The 17,437-nt window shown below is 41.8% G+C and overlaps 1 protein-coding gene across 5 annotated transcripts; it reads right to left on the bottom strand.

Annotated features, from left to right (window-relative positions):
* Nucleotides 1-355: 355 nt before the first annotated feature.
* On the bottom strand, nt 356-17,398 carry LOC143371959 (proton-coupled amino acid transporter-like protein acs). 5 transcript variants are annotated; one of them, XM_076817686.1, is made up of 10 exons: nt 17,084-17,398; nt 12,091-12,179; nt 8,880-8,973; nt 8,484-8,600; nt 7,265-7,537; nt 6,414-6,498; nt 5,910-6,182; nt 4,653-4,831; nt 4,421-4,590; nt 356-3,869 (listed from the first exon to the last, which is right to left on the bottom strand). In XM_076817686.1, the coding sequence occupies exons 3-10, from the start codon at nt 8,939-8,941 to the stop codon at nt 3,625-3,627; spliced, it is 1,404 nt and encodes a 467-aa protein (XP_076673801.1). In that variant the 5' UTR covers nt 8,942-8,973; nt 12,091-12,179; nt 17,084-17,398; the 3' UTR covers nt 356-3,624. The 5 variants fall into 5 exon arrangements, with proteins under 5 accessions (XP_076673801.1, XP_076673798.1, XP_076673800.1 ...); XM_076817683.1 differs by lacking the exon at nt 17,084-17,398 and adding an exon at nt 14,571-14,727; XM_076817685.1 differs by lacking the exon at nt 17,084-17,398 and adding an exon at nt 14,258-14,489.
* Nucleotides 17,399-17,437: the final 39 nt, after the last annotated feature.

Raw genomic sequence — 17,437 nt, 5'->3', positions numbered from 1 at the left:
ACAATACATTATATAAAAAAGCAAGCATCGTGGACATCTTTGCTTTACCCTACTGTCATTCTAAAAACTTATGTCAGCTTGAAGAAGCGTGGAAATAATTTTCAAGTGACTGAAACAACCCTGGAGTACTTTATATTTCTTATTAAGTTTAGTAATAACTTAAGTATACCAGCTTTTCAATCTGTAACAGGTCGGCGAACAAATCCAAAAAAGCTTTTCAAAGTGTATATATATTCAAATTTGCATCGTGAATAATGCCTGGGAAACTGCGCGATGTCGATAATAATATTAAATGATTGCGCAATGTCGAATACGGTCGCAGTGGAGTAGCTCGAAATAAATCAGACGGCGCAGGTAAGAATAGAGAGTTTATTTGTATTAGAAATATAATGGCACACAAACAAACAAAAACAACTCAGATTCAAAACGTACACACAAAATGCAGATCGTACAAGAAAAGAAACCTTTAGAAACGTACAAAACTCGACGATTTGCCTCGGAATAGAAATCGACACGGTCGGAGATTGAGGATGTCCGTGGACGCGAACCCAGTTTTTACAAATTTCTCCTATTAATCGTAATCGTAAGTACTATCTTCGATTTTCGAAACCTTGTGGCCCATTCGAGCCCAGAATCACAACCGATCATTTAGCAAACATCCCTTCTCCAATTTCCTACATTCTTCCACCAATTTTCTATCTTCGCAATAATTATTTTTTTTTTCAATTGCAGAAGAGTATCCATACATCGTACGATAGTTACAGCATTCAAATTCACGGGTATCTTTCCAAAGATTTCGATTGTACAATTTTCTTCGATAATAGGGTGACGAAAATCGAAGAGAAATTATTACAACGTTCGATCGAAGCAAGATTTGGTGGGCGTCCCGGAAATGAACGAAAATTATCGGCGAGAATCGCGGAAATGATCGTAGCTTGATTGAGAACGCGAAAGTAGGAGGATTGTCGCCGAAAAGGATTGAATGCGAAGGTGAACGAAGGGTGTCGATGTCGTCGATCGATGCGAGATCGCGATTTTCTTCTCCCATTTTACGCGATGATCCGAGCGAGCTCCCGGCAGTGACGGTACGAAGTATCGATATCTCGTTTCTCACGGCGGTTCCCGTTTGAACTTTGCTCTGTTTACCCTGCTTGCGGCAGCGAATCACTATGTTACAAGCTTCTCGATAAAAAATAAGGCATAGCAGTGTAGTACTACTAGCGTATCGCCGTGTGACAATTTGTCCACGCTTAGACCTTCGTCTTCTATCTCCTGCGCTATTACTTTTCTCCGTCATTGGTATACGATCGCAGCGTATCAGGTGCAAGCGTTCAGAGGAAAACTTTCCTGGTCTCTGGGAACTGAAGAACTCCTCTCCAAAGCTGATTAAATGAATCTTTCTTTTAGTTCAATTTTTGCATAGTAACTTAAATATTTCAGTTTTTTCTCTTCGTATATCGTTCAAGGTACAGTCTCAGCATAATTCAGATCTGAGAAAGGTCATCGTAAATTCTTCATTGAGATTTAAGGGGGCAATCCTATTCTTTGGACTAAAAACATAGCAAAATTTGGGATTTTTTTTTTAAGAAACCAGCGTTTCGATTCATCTGAAATTTGGACCATATTTTGATGCATCTTTGAGGAAGCTGCAGTTTTTTTTTTATTAATTTTTAACCACAAATATAGTAGTTATGCAAGATCAACTATCAGGCCGCGCAAAATTCGCCGACCGTTGGTGCGCATGTTATTTATCTACCAGGTAATCTGAAACAGAAAAATGAAACGGCGTTTTATTTTATACATATGTAGCTTCAAACTGATGAACCAGCAAAGTACAAAAAAAATTATTGGCAGTGTGGAGAGTTTTCAAACTGAAAGGTCTGAACCTTTAATTTTTGCAATCCAATTTTGCGGCAATTTTCTTATGTAACAAAAGAAGTATAGAACTTAGCGGTATTCTGGTTCATCAAATTGAAGCTACATATGTACAAAGTAAAACGCTGTTTCATTTTTCTGATTCAGATTACCTGGAAGGTAAATATCATGCACACCAGCGGACGACGAATTTTGCACGGCGTGATGCATAACTCCTATAGTTATTATTAAAAACGAATAAGAAAAAAACTGTAACTTCTTTAAGGATGCATAAAAACATGGTGCAAATTTCAGATGAATCGAAATGCTAGATTCTTAAAAAGAAATTCCTAAAGTGTGCCATGTTGTTAGTCCATAAAATAGGATTCCCCGCTTAAGGAAATTTGTTTCTTTCCCTAAAAATGTCAGACACCCTTGTCAACGCTTGAATCGGACACACAGTACACAGATGTACAGGCAAACCACGTTTCACGCGTATGTAAGTACTCGTATCACCGAGACGAAGGAAAACAATGGAACAACCCGGTGGAAGTTGAGCAATTAACATCCGATATACATCTGTAACTCGTCCAACAATTAGAGATTGTTCTCGTTCCTGTATAAAATCTTCGATCACAGGTTTCGTTTGTCGCGAAATTATATCGACGATTCTTTTCTGCTTCTCATCTTACTGTCACTGAAGAGTGCTTCGAGTCCAGTGCTGGGCAATTGTGCGAAATATCTTGCCTGAGGCGTTGCAAATTATCCGGCCACTTGATATTCGCTACTCAAAGTAGCAACGCAGCAAAATCAATTAAAATTGAATGGTCAGCTCTTACTAATCACCGATGGAAGAAAGAAGCCACATCTGTGCGCAGATAGTTCCTGAAATGTTTGGGCGAGTCTTTGCAAAGTCTGCACGAACCTTCGCTTTAAATCCTAAATCTTGTGAATTGTATATTACTTAAAATATTCCGGGTGGCTTACTAAAACTTCACGGGACATTCCATATTATCTAACAACCGTCTATGGCACTATATTCAAGGCAGAACAAGTTACCTAGATACTTTCATATTAAGGCATAGAAGCTTAACACCTAGAGCACCCAATTCCACAGGGACTAAGTCACACGCGACACTTAATAATACTTATTGAACCATTCCGGGCAGTGCTAAGGCCAAAGTGACTCGCGCACGTAGTCACCGTTTCTAAGCCCACGTCCCAGTTACCCAACCCACGTGCAGATACCAGTGAAAGTGGTCCGAGTAGCCTTTAGAAGTTCCAGGAAATTCTAAACCCCGCAGAGCCCCATCCACAATACACTGTCCCTGAAAATCAGTGGAACAGTCTACCAAAGCTCAGCCAAACGTTTCAGGAGCCATCGGAAACGGTCCCAGAGAATTCAAGCCACTAATCCACTCGTTTCTTCCAATCGTCCCTTATCTACTACCACCGAACCATGCTCGATCTAAAGTATCGTTCTGCCCACCACCGCACGACTCCCCCTACGCCTCGAGCGTCTAAACCTCGGCCTAAGAAGTGCGCTAAGAATGGCGGTAGCTCGGGAGGAACCGTGTCCCGGGTTGCTCTCTGCTCGCGTCCACCTAAGAATTTTACTCTCTGCCGCTGTCTACCTAAGAAACGCCGCTGTTTAAGCTATAAACTGTGAGAAGCTGCGGCGCCTAACGCGAACGAGCAAACGTCCCCCGATCGTTCTCCCCGTTCTCCCTCTCTGTTTGCTGGCCGGTTCCCATCGCTCCACCGCCGGCTTCACTTGAAGGAGTTGATTATGTCGACGATGCTGACGTAGGTGCCGACCACCAGGCCCAGCAGGCCGAACACGATCAGGCAGACGTTCTTCAGCAGCATGAACATGCAGGGGCCGAAGTCCCTCTCTGGCCAGAGCACGCAGATCTCGATGATCGCTGGGAAAGCGATGCCGAGGGCTGACAGGCAGAGGGCACCGAACAGCGAGATGAACAGTCCTAGCCTTGGGACTGCGACGGCTAGGGTGACTGGGGGAAAAATGGTTGAGGTATTGTTAATTTACATTCGCCTGGTGGAAGCTTCTTTTTTGGGCCCTTTGCTGTGCAAGTTGGGAGATCTGCTTTTTCTTCAGGATTGCTAGCAGGGGCGGATTTGTGTGCAGGCTAAGTAGGCTAGGGTGGCAAATTTGGGGGAGCGACAAATTTTGAGCGATGGAAATTGGGGAAGGTGCAAACACAGAGACTTGAGGCAACTAAAAATAATTTACTTCTTTTTCGCGTAGTGAATTAGCAATAACTCGCACGTGAGTTGCCATATGGAATTCATTTTGAAATTGTCTCGACTCTTCTGCATTCAAATATTCGATGATATTTCGCGGAAAGGACGGCAGACACTTGTTACACTAGGGGCGCCAAATCTCCAAATCCGCCCCTGATTGATGCGGTATTTGGGGAAGGTGTAAGAAGGGGGTTGTTTTGGAATTCTCAGTGGCGGGAGGATGTGAGGAGTATGAAGGGATATTTAGTGGGTCTATAGAAAAGGGCTCAATCTCGTTTTTTTTTAGAAAAGGTGCTCTTACAGGTCGCTAGGGTGATGATCGTTCTACAGACGTACTCCCAGAAGATCTTTCGCCTGTGTATCTTTTGGTCCAGGTACGTGTGCCATATAATCTCGACGGGGACGTATCCTTGGAGGGCGTGAGTTATGAAAATGGCGATGGCGAACATTATCTTGATACTTTGGGCCATTCTGTAAAACGAATTCGTAGATGGTGAAATGGTCTTGTGTTTGGATAGGGAAGGTTTACTTACATCTGATCGGGCGGTAGGTTGAAGGTTACGCTACCTCCGGCCTTCGTGCCGTATTTTATGTAACCGAAGAACCCCATGAGAATGTAGAGCGCCACTATCACTGTCATCCCGATGTTCAGGACTCCGCAATATCCGCCGAAATACTGCGGGGTCTTCATGTTGTTTTCTAGCGCTATAATCTGCAACAGAAGCACCAGCCATCCTGTAGTAATCTGTGACATTTATCTCAACAATCTAATTGGTACCGATTACGATTAAATTTGTCCTTCATTGTGGGTGGTGGGCTTGGACTGATCGCACAGCGGTTGAGAACCGCTGCGCTCACTCGCCGGGCTGAGAACTTCTGGGAAATAATAGCAGAGATTGCATTGACGCACTGGCGATCTGATCACGGCAATCTCAAACTTGTTCGTAAGTGGCCATTTATTTGTTTATTAACGATGCAGCGGCGCCTGTTGATCTATTCTAAAGGACAGCTCCGTTTCGCCCAGCAGCCACGGCGAATGATCGACGAGGCCAAATGACGGATCGATAGATGAGGGGAGGGGGCACGGGGAAAATTGGAAAACCAATGGTGTCGCGATCCGTAACGGATATCGTTCTAAATTGTGCATCACCGTCGAGCCAGAAATATTCCGCTCTCCGCGAGGTCTGCAACTCAATTGACTTGGTACTCTTCTTTTTACACGCGCTCGTATATTTATATCTGCGCATATAGTTGCAGGGTTTTATATTTAAACGGCGCATTGTTCGTTGAACCTTGCAGCCGGTAATCGTTCTTTCAATGACACCGAAATACCCGAATTTTGAACCTTGGAAATAGGGGACTCACGGCAGTTCAGATCGCAAATAACTTTGGGTTTTCAGCGAAATTGATTCTTCGTGAAAAAATAAGTCGATCGTGTGGAGTGCAATTTTTCCACTGGAGCTATAGTTTTCGAGAAATGGAGCTTCAAGTCCGTCGCGAAACTGCTGCAAGTAGTAGTGGCCCGCGCTGAGAACCACTGAGGCGCCTCCAGCGGGGCGCCTAGTAGCAACTCCTTTAAACTCAATTTCCTCGATAATGAAGCCTCCTATGAGAAAACTGTATCCCACGATTTCGACGTATTTTTTAACGAGGAACCACATCCTGTTTCTACCTAACCAGAATTTTCCTTGCATTCGGTAGGAGATTGAAAAGACCGCGCGGCAAAGGGAAGAAGACGGTAAGTGGAGGTGAGCGAAAATAATTCCAGGGAAATAAACAGTTAGACTTACCACGCCGACAGCCTCCAACGCGAACAACGTCGTTCCAAAGTAAAGGGAGAAATTTCGCAGCGTTCCGAACATCTCCCTCTCACTTGGCGACGGTAGATCGTCGAACATGTAAACCAGGATCATCGCCAGGCCCACGAAAGTGATGGCGTTCGCCAGGGTGGAGAACGGGGCCAGTAGTTTCAGATTCCTAACGTAATTGATCAAAATCAGCGGTAGCAATAAAATGAGCATGTGGGTTTTAACATCCAAAGGTTCCCAGTATTGGTCTGCTACCTGCATTGATCAACAGAAAAGAGAGGGGGATATAAATTCGGGATCGATTGATGGATCCACTCGGTGATTTTCTTTTCTTTTTTTTTTTGGTTATCTTCCTGTTCTCTATTTTTTCGTTTCTCTTTTTCGTTTATTTTAACGGCTTCAGAGAGATCCATAGATTTCTCTCGGCTCGTCTGCTCGTGGCGATAAAGTGATAGGGGGAGATCGAACTTTGCGCCTGTTATTTACCTGCTTTATATTCGACGCTACAAATACGATATAAACGCAGCATATTCCCAATTGATACGCTATCATGAACCCGTCTACGAGTCCTCTGCAAATAATATCAGCTTTCATGTTATAATTGAAGATTTAGCTTGAATCTCTATGTGTGAGATGATCGTGAGTGCGTAGATGCATGTATATGCGTGGATCGTTAGAACTTTGTGCGTGATTGAGAAAGAGAGGGATAGTGATAGAATTCTTTTTCTGTGAGGCATTCATTTTTATACGAATTCGTTTAAAAAGGCAGGTCGACAGGTATTCGTTACTTTCTATATTCCCCGTCGTAGCCCCTTCGTTATTTGTTCTTAGTTATTGTTAGAAAATTACTTAGAAATATAGAATACACTCCTCCTGTTTGATAGCATAAATTAATTGAGCACAATTCATTCGCAGGCAGTCCTGATTAGAATTTTTCACATATTAACTACTGGCAAGTAGAATCGACCAGAAATGGTCAGACAGTGTCTACTTGAGAAAACTTAAAATTCTACAAACAAATACGCATCTATCATTACAAAAAATCTACGCGAAGACATGAATCTTCAATATGGAACACATCTTTAATCTATCCAAACGAATCAATTTCTGTTATTCGCTCGAAACCGAAAATCATGCAAACACAAAGAACAGCGTCATCTAGGTATATGAAATCAATGAATTGTGGAACGAAGCAGATATTACGCGTAGGAAAGTATCTGATATCGGTCATGATCAAGGTCCACTATAGAGTGATTGCAATGGAGAATAAAGTTAGAAAATGTGAACGAACGTTATGCCTGTATGTGCACACGTGTGTAAAGTGTAACAGTACTCACGGTGCGTAAGGTGCGAACCATCGGACGCATGCAGGGCCTCCCTCGAGAGCGTACTTCATGCTCATGGGATAACTCAATATAGGAACTCTTAACCGTTTACACAGTCTGTACTGAGCTCTCACTAGTACGTGCAAGCAATATGTGCACAGCACTCCTATGATCACTGTTGCTATTACACCCGTCACAAGTCCACTGTTGCAAAATGCGTTCGGCATCGCGAGGATCCCTGTACCGAGGCTTCCCTTCAGTAAGTGAATCAGAGTTTCTGTGTTTCTGAAAGGAAATAAGTAGCAATATTAATATTCTCCTATTACCAGTGCTACTGTGATTGCTATTAATGTTAGTATTGTTATTGTTGCTATCACTAATATTGCAATCGCTAATATTGTTATCTCTGCTATTGCAGCGTCTAATATTGTCATCTCTTCTATTGCAGTCTCAAATATTAATATCGCGAATATTGATATCGCTAATATTAATATCGATAATATTAATATTCCGAATATTAATATCGATAATATTAATATTGCGAATATTAATATCGATAATATTAATATTCCGAATATTAATATCGATAATATTAATATTGCTAATATTAATATCGGGAATATTGATATCGCTAATATTAATATTGCTAATATTAATATCGCTAATATTGATATCGCTCATATTAATATCGATAATATTAATATTCCGAATATTAATATCGATAATATTAATATTCCGAATATTAATATCGATAATATTAATATTCCGAATATTAATATCGATAATATTAATATTCCGAATATTAATATCGATAATATTAATATTGCGAATATTAATATCGGTAATATTAATATTGCGAATATTAATATCGATAATATTAATATTGCGAATATTAATATCGATAATATTAATATTGCTAATATTAATATCGGGAATATTGATATCGCTAATATTAATATTGCTAATATTAATATCGCGAATATTGATATCGCTAATATTGATATCGCTAATAGTAGTATCGTTAATATTTTTATCGCTAACATCACCGTCGCTAATATGGTTATCGCTGATATTTGCATCGCTAATGTTATTACCACTACCATTGCCATCGCTGTTATCACTATCACTACTGTTACACTACTGCTACTAAGTACTCCAACGTTAGAATCTCAGGTGCAACAACAAGTTCAGGAATTTCTTAGAACTTCCAACAACTATATCTAATACTCACGAAGTTGGATTCGGCCTGTTTCGATGTTTGTGGGGGTCGTAGTCTTCGACGTTTGCAGTCGGCGACATTGGCGCTTCCGATGCATTTAGCCCGCTTCCGGCGATTTCGTTGTTAACTCTGCAATCGTATCAATTTACAAATGTAATCGGTGCTTCCGAGTTCTCCTTTTTCGACATTCGAAACGCTCGCCGCTTCGCGTGTCCGACAAAGAGGCAGGCTTCTCCAATCATACAAGCAATTAAATTATCATAGACAATTACAAGGAGATTAGTGGCAAGGTAACTTGAAAATTAACAACGATTGCGCCTGGTACATCAAAATTCAACCGCGGTAGCTTCTATTGAAATGGAAGCAAGAGATTTTCGGGAATAAGCTCGCAAGTAGAATAAGACGTACTTGTACGGACTCTCCGAGCCGATGAGCTGCATGTTGATCGTCTCCTCCTTTGCGTTCTCCATTTTTATTCGTCACACGATCTTTCGTGCCACTTCTGTACCGTTAACAAACAAAAGGGACTCGTCAGGGTCATTCCTTATCGAAACTCATCGCTTATACAAAATCCTCATTCAACATTCCCCTCGCAGGAGCAATTCCTCATCTTCGCAAACGATGCAATACATCCATCGCTCTCAATCTTCAACACCAACCAATCAAACCCCTTCCGCCACGTGTAAAATAACTCTTTACTACCAATTTTTGCACACCAAAATGGACATACATACATTTTGGAAGGGAGGAAATCCAGAAACAAGAACCCAGAAAATAGGTACTCTCTCTGTAGCTAAGCTTTCATCCCCGTGAGGTGCAAGCATCTATAAAATAATTTCATCGATCCCTCCACCTTCCCTTTCCTCCACTGAATCGCCACCTAACACATCCCTGACTCATTCAAGCGAAACGCAGGAAGGGAACCGCTCGAGACCGCCGTCGAGATCGCCCCCAAGGCGATAGATCGCGGCGTCTTCCGTCCGTTCGAGCCGCGTGCCCGGCAAGGATCGAAGACTCGACCTAGATCCGCGATCCAGGCACCGTGCATCGAGATCCCCTAATCAATTGGACGGATATGGGGCGACGCTGCGCAGATAAAAACGGCAATTCATCATTGCGAGCCTCTTCGGGTAGGACGTCGCGATCCCGCGCGCGTGGTAGCTTTAGCACATTCTTTGGCGAACTGATTGCTCTTAATTATTGCATTGAGGTCAAATGTAGTTAACTTTACTGAAGGTTATATGCAGTCTGTATTCTCACTTCTCCGGCTCCGCGCTGCCAATTGATCCACGCTTGGTCCTGGAAGGTCTCTGTCTGTCGCGTGCGCGCACTAGCCGCTTCGGCATCGCCTGATTCGCGAATCATTCAGGCTGCCCGTCGGAGCATCGATCGCGCGGAAACCGCTTCGTCGAGGGAATTTGTGAAATCTGGAGGAGCAACTTTGGTACCCTAACTCCGGGCGCATTCGATGCACCCTTTGATTCACTTTGCGAAGGGTAAGACCTCGAAGCCGAAGGGGTAGTTGCGGAGTGATGGATACATTTTTCGAGCGTGCTATTCAGGGGAGAGTAACGGCCAATTTGGGTCTACATCAGAATACAGATTCTCGTTTCTTTGTTGTGGAAGAGCTACGGTTGTCTCAACTTTGTCCGCGACACGAAAACATTCAGGAATAAGGAAATGATTATGCAGTTAGCGCGGGAATCCCGGGGAATGGAGGCTACGGTGCACGGGGCTGACGCGCGACTTCGATTTTGATTGAATAATGGTCATCTATGGAGACACGATCGTGCTCGGTAAAATGAACATGGGCGATGCTGCCTGCGTGCTGATGCAGATGGAAGGAGAGGCTGTTTCGGTGGAGTGCATTGCGTTTGAAGTTATATAATCGAAGGGTCTTTGCAGAAAACACTGTAAGTGCCGAAATTAAAGAGAAGGATTTTTGTTCTAAATGCCAATGGCAATACTACAGTATAGAATTTGATTTTTGGCACAGTGCTTTCTAAGAGGGCTCTTAAATTATTCTGTGAAAAATAATGGAGAAATATTTAGACACTGTGGGTAGTGTCGAGGGAGACCTCGATTGGAGAGAAGGTCGATTTCAAGGCTCCTCGATTACTTAAGGGTAGAAGATCGTGTAAATCGAACGAAAAATAGAAACAAATTTTTTTTTCCATATATAGCTTCTAAAACATTTCAAAAATATATTCGCAAAGTTATAGGCCGAAATTCAACTCCCTGTCGATATTATAGTGAGTCAGCGCGCCTCCGAACGCCGAGCATAACTAAAACGCATTTAAAATGCGTTTTTCTTGAAACCACGTTTTCAAAATTGGCGCCAGGGATAACTCGAAATCTATTCGATGAATCAACTTTAAGTTTTACACACTTTTAGTTTATAATATTTCTCAGAATATGAACCGCAATGTTTAACCAAATTATTAATTTTAGCTACAGTTTTTAAACAAATAAAACGTGAGATTTGGGCGCAAAATGTTTGAAGTTTCGTCATTTTTAAAATATGCAATTTTTTTACACTATTTGTGGTTCATATTCTTACAATTGACACATAAATTGAAAGAAAAAATTGTTGGTCTGTTTCACGTAACTACCAGAGACGCTACAACCGGCGCCGTTTTGCATCTCGAAAAAAAACCTGTTTCAGATATATTGCTATATTTCTTCTGTATTTATTATAATTTCACTGTTATAATTTTTTTTACTTGTTATAATCTTAAATAAGCTACCCTTAAAGTTACGAAAGGATTAGCGTATTGGTATCTTTGCAAAAAATTCCTAAAAATTGATACAAAATTAAGCCGTTTATACGTGCTTGTCCCCTTAAGAAGTCTTTTTTTTTATTTTTAATCCTTCACGTTGGTAACCGAATCATTGACCACCGCGACAAGTCGAATTTGGTGGGTCCGTGCATTTGAATGGCGATTATTATTGCGCACAAAGCAGCATTTAACTCGACGCAACAACCACTTCGAGCCTGCTTAACAAATTAATTTGGTCGTTGACATTGCACGCGGTTGCTATTAATACACGTGCTGGCTGGGGCTTGGAGGAAAAATTTATTGACCTCAAAGCGTGGAAAAGGTTGCTCTTCGTTTAAAAATTATAGTACTGCTAGCACTTAACTAACAAAATTTGTACACATATTCCTAGATTTCATATCGCATATCATACTAATAATAATTCCACGTTCATCTGTTTAATGCTTCCCCAGCGTGATCTTCGTCGGTGGAAATCGTAACGGGATCCAAAAGCGGAATCACGAAGGAGCAATTAGGTTAAAATCCTCCAGCGATTAAGTTACGCAATCGGAAATCTGACGACCATTGCGTTCATGGAATAATCTGCAGCAAGTTCAAGCTTATCGCGAGCTTGTGTCCTCGATTTCTGATCGAAGTCTCGAGTCGGTTTCTTTTATAAAATTCCGTCAGTTTTTATCGTAGCAGGTCGCGCTTCTTTTCAAACGAACGCCACTTTTCCCGCCTCGTTCTCCCGCTCGCCCACGCGTCCCTTCGAAACGTTCAAACGACCTCAAGCTAATTTCGAACGAATATACTATGAGAATATCGTTGTTCAACCTTCAACTAACAATCGTACTCACCTGTTACGGTAAAAATAGGCTCGTTTCTTGTTTAAAAAAGACACTGAGGGGCACGCTTGTTGAGTTTCCTCGGGAGTCGCTGCCCTTCCCTGCGAAACATACAGAGTGATCGTAAAAGAATTATTTAGAAAAGAAATGGAACACACTTCTTAATTCTCCTGCTTTATTATCTTATTCCCCTGTTACTAAAATGAAACAGGAGACGAGTATTCTAAACGAAGCACTCCAAATTTCTATACAGCTCGGAGTAATTAGAGGTCGACCTGCTTAAATGACTTTATTGGAAACGATCTAGCTGGCTCGTTAATAGATACTAATTGATAAGCTGCAAACTCATGCATCGCTGCGAGGAATCAGTAGATTGCTCGCTGATGCGATCTTGTTGCTGATTAAGCTCCGAAGATTGCAGGAATTAAGCATTCAGCGAATATGCGTGTGTACGCAACGCTTCGCTGAGGCCGGATCGACGCGAAACGTGAATTCCGCCAGCTTGCACCAGGCGCTCTCGGTGAGCTGCATTCGACGTGGCTTAAGTATAGTAATCGATCTCCTAATTCTTACTTCCTCAGGGAGCATCAGGGGGACACGTCGACACGGTTTATCGCACACGCTGTCGCCCCCCCAGAAACAATGCCAGCCACTGGGTATATCTGAACGCGATTCGTTGCATTTTGGATCGGGATAGAATTCGGTCACCCGAAGGCGAAGATAATCGCCGGAGCTAAACCCGACAGGTGATTACTTAATTAGGCGAATCAAGGATTTCACGATGCTCGTTGTTCCTCTATGCCCCGAAGGAAGTGAGTCAGCCTCGAGATTAAGGGACCGCAGCTTTCGAATGTTATGCACGTATTGCAGCGAAGTAACAGTTATTAAGCTCGACAAGGGAATCGTTGCGTAATAGTTGAACAGCTTGCCAATTCCAATTGGCGTGACATCGTATCAGCGACCTGTTATCCTTCTTCCAACGGTCGCCTCTCGGCTCGACGTTTCCATCGCCCGCGCCTCCTCTATCTCGCCCGTTTAATGCGACAGCCATGAATGAATTGAAAGGGAATTGCCGCGTTTTGATTCGACCGAGCCAGAATAGTGGCTTAACCATGTTGAACGTCTCAAAATTGGGTGTTTACGTTAGGGTAATTGCCAAGGTAATTCGCTGGCCATTGAGGACCTTGCAGCTAGAGGGGTTGCAGCTCTGTGTTTACCGATTTCAAGTAAATTAGAGAAGACTGTTTAGAAAACTATTGCTTTGACTTAACAGTAAAAGGGGTAGAGTGATTGAAATATATTTATTTTCGCACGGTAGGTAGTAGATATTGAGTTGATGAGTTTTTATTTCTAATTTTGGCGAAAAATATTCTGTAATAAAAAATATTAATATTTCTATTTATTAATATTAATATTTCTATTTATTAATATTAATATTTCTATATATTAATATTAATATTAATATTTCTATTTATTAATATTAATAAATCTATATATTAATATTAATATTTCTATATATTAATATTAATCTTTCTATTTATTAATATTAATATTTCTATATATTAATATTAATATTTCTATTTATTAATATTAATATTTCTATTTATTAATATTAATATTTCTATATATTAATATTAATATTTCTATTTATTAATATTAATATTTCTATATATTAATATTAATATTTCTATTTATTAATATTAATATTGCTATATATTAATATTTCTATTTCTATATATTAATATTAATATTTCTATTTATTAATATTAATATTTCCATTTATTAATATTAATATTTCTATTTATTAATATTAATATTTCTATATATTAATATTAATATTTATATTTATTAATATTAATATTTCCATTTATTAATATTAATATTTCTATATATTAATATTCATATTTCTAATTTTTATTTATTTGCAATAAAAGGCTCATTTGTTGCAGGATTTGCATAAACCGCGCACCAAACGATGTAGAATTTTTTTTTACATACATTACACGTCTAAACTCAAAAACTGCAAGGTCCTCAATTATTGCTAGCACGATGCAGAGTACGGATGAAACAGTGATACAGGGTACAAGTTAACATTGAGCATCTGTTAAATGAAACCCTACGAGTTCCTAATACTAACTAGCAACTTTGTCCAAAGAGAAGTTACCGAGCATCCACGAACCCAAGTCCAAAAATGGTGAACCTCCAATGGGACCCCGCAAAGGATGCTTCCCAGAACTGGCTGAAGCTGCGAAGCTTCCGAAGGTACCCTCGATCCGCCACTCAGCCTCGACGCACCAGATCCTCCAGCTCGATCGAGCGAATCCCCGAGGTACTTTTCATATTTCACCGCGAGCGAATCTGTTATGTTTCAGCGCGAAGTCGACACGCTCGGAAGAGCGGGACGTCGAGGCGAGAGTTTGAGAAACCGCGACAGAAGGGACGAGGAATGACTGGCGACGGCTGAGAGCGCAGAGGATCGTGTCTAGACTTACCAGATTAAACACATCCGCAACCGAGGGAAACCGAAATTCGCCACGACCCGGACAGACGTGACGCGATCTTTAAGAGGATACTTCCTAACGCTAATGCGCCCGCGACAGAGGATGTCTAGCGACTGGGCAGCGCTATACCACGGAGCGTTTCAATTTCCAACGGGAACATGCGGGTCGCGGGCTACGCGTCACGTGACGCAGGCTAGGAACTACGCCACCGGTTGCAGCCATCAGGAGATTCAGAGACAGGGGGCAGACGGAGGCTCCGGTCTGTTAGTAACCGTAGCGAACTACCCTGTGATAAAACTTCAATTTCTCGCGACGGAGGATCGAGAGTAGATGCAAACAGTGGCGCACCCAGAGGGCGGAGAGGTGGAGGGCGAGGGGCCCTGCCACCCTCCGAAGAAGGGGCTTTGTAAAAAGAAAATAAAACTGGATTTTATTCTTTAAGGGGACTAGGCAGTCAGAAACTCGATATTTTTGTTGTTGAATTTTTCGAAAGTACCACCCTTCCCGACTAAAATGCCGTTCGGTTCGTGTTAAAATTCGCAAATTTGAGGATTTCACAGACAAAAGGTCGAGCACCTCTTTCGAAACTTTAAACGCGTTTTTCTTGGATTCATATTTCCTCTTCGTTTTGCAGTGATTGCGAAAATACGGAGGTACAAATCGATTTGAAAAAAATTCAGCATATTGTAAACATGTATACGACCTGAACCTATGCATAAGTCTGTGAAAACTCCTGTTTTGAAAAATCGCATAGAAACCACGTAGGAATAATGTAGCAGAAATAAAGTAAGTATGATCGGAACAATATGAGTACAGCATAAAAGTACAATAATATATATTCACACTCTAGAAGTGAATTAAAAACAATGTAGCATCAATCGCGCCGATTAATAATTAATACCGAACAATGAGCAATGTTTACTAGGATTTCTGTCCTGAATATAAGAAGCCATCCTATTCAAGGTTGGCCATTACAGGAATGGGCACATCAATTTGGCCATAGAAATTACATAAATACACATTAGCGTCAAGTTTGGAAAGGAACCTATCGATTGACCCACAAAGGAAATCGCGACCAAGCGAACGGCACATTGAATGCACAGAATCTCGCCTTTGTTCAACGACAGCAGACAATGAATGTTAATGAAGATTGTAAAAAATATCTACATTCGAAATTAAATCTGCAAAAAGCGCCCTGCGTTCGAATTTATCAAACGGACTGGACGAGTGATAAAATGCGTGCCCACATTTCTCTTTCCTATCTCGATGAAACGGTGCTCTGTCAACGCCCCTGTGGATGATAACCATGCTAACGGATACGCGTAAGAGATTGCCATCGCGACTGTTATGCGCGTCAAAAGAAATCGAGCACACCCTCGTGCGCGGATCAGCAGCGAAGTTTAACAGGGAATATATCGATCGACCCGTACGTATAAGGGGTAATAGAGCTACATACTATGGGTGGTATAATTTCCTCTGAAATAGCAATCATCCCCTCGTGCATATTTTCAACGAGTCTCGGATGCGCTCACTGAAACCACTCTGAATAAAGGTGTTTATTTGTGTTTTAATTTCATTCATTCTTACACTGTTTAAGGGACCTGAGAGGTCACGTTTTTGGACAATTTTGTATTCGATCTGTATTTAATGTGATTACATTTGCACTCGATATTTAATTTATATGATACCTTGGAGCAGTAGACATCGTTTGGTGGTCGTTGAGGTAAAAGATTAACTTTATTTTGTTATTTTGGGAAGAGGTCATTATTTAGTCAGAATAGTAGAGATATGTTTTCTGAAATTAATTGGAAACTAAAATCTGGGTGTCTATTGATAGGCTAAAAATTATTCTTATGGAGATATACAGCTCCTATTAATTGCAGGCATTGTTCCTAAGCAAGAACTGCTTTAATCCCCAGTCCTGAGGAAGAAGCATTTTCCTCCCTTTAGTGTACTCAACCAAGCATCTACCTCGTCTAAAAGCAAGCATTCACACCTGTGTATCACAAGTAACTCACAAAGCAAATGTGGCTACTCCCTGAATGACACTTAGAACCAGACCAAACTAAACCACTTGCCCGTAAGCGAGTCTTAACGCTACACCCCCTTGTTACGTAATCAACCACCTCGAGACGTCAACACGAAAGGAGAGAACAGAAGTAGAAAAAACCACCTCCTGTTTCAACACAGCCACTCTGATCGACTCACCAATCGACGATATCCTGAAAGAAAGAAGACGCTCACAGAAGCTACCCCCATCGTTCAATATCCAGAACTCAACTATCGAGACTCTCTCTCTCTCTCAGAGCCTCCTAAAATGCTACTAAACTCACAGAAGGCTCTATCAAAGTCTCCCACAATCCTACCAACATTTTCCAAGGCTCTATCAATCTCGCAAAGCTCTACAGAGATTATAACACCCTTGCAGCGTTTCGCAAGGCGCCACTGGAGTCTGGCAAGTCCTCTAAACCCTGATTTACGACGTAAACCACGATCTCACTTACGTTCGATGACGAGTAAACGTAGGACGGCGGCGAAAAGACGGGTTGGCAGAGCCAGTGCTAAGGGCACCAGGACGCGTGTGCCGTACGCACACACACGGACGGGACTCTGATCGACATGGGGTCGCGTGCACACGTGCGACGTGGACTCGTGCAAACGCGAGACTGTCTGCACTGGCGGCGGGGTTGCCCCCAGGCATGCGGGGGCAGCCACCCCGACGGCGATCCATACGTCCGTAGCATGAACCGGCGACATCTCATGGCGTTCCTGGGAAAAACCTACCCCTCCAGTGGCCTTTCACCTCTCGCCCTTTAGCCAGCAATAGGCTGCGCGTATTTCTGGATCCCTGGGGCGAA

The sequence above is a fragment of the Andrena cerasifolii genome, chromosome 8 (assembly GCF_050908995.1).
Source record: "Andrena cerasifolii isolate SP2316 chromosome 8, iyAndCera1_principal, whole genome shotgun sequence".
Classification (NCBI taxonomy): domain Eukaryota; kingdom Metazoa; phylum Arthropoda; class Insecta; order Hymenoptera; family Andrenidae; genus Andrena; species Andrena cerasifolii.
Note: the sequence above shows the minus strand (reverse complement) of the source record. Positions and strands in the feature narration are given on the sequence as shown.

Coding starts and splice junctions, on each gene's coding strand:
- LOC143371959 (XM_076817686.1), bottom strand. CDS start 8,941: ATGGAGAACGCAAAGGAGGAGACGATCAACATGCAGCTCATCGGCTCG. Junction 8,601..8,879: donor GGCTCGGAGAGTCCGTACAA/GTACGTCTTATT, acceptor ATACGATTGCAG/AGTTAACAACGAAATCGCCG. Junction 6,183..6,413: donor TAGCGTCGAATATAAAGCAG/GTAAATAACAGG, acceptor TGATCAATGCAG/GTAGCAGACCAATACTGGGA.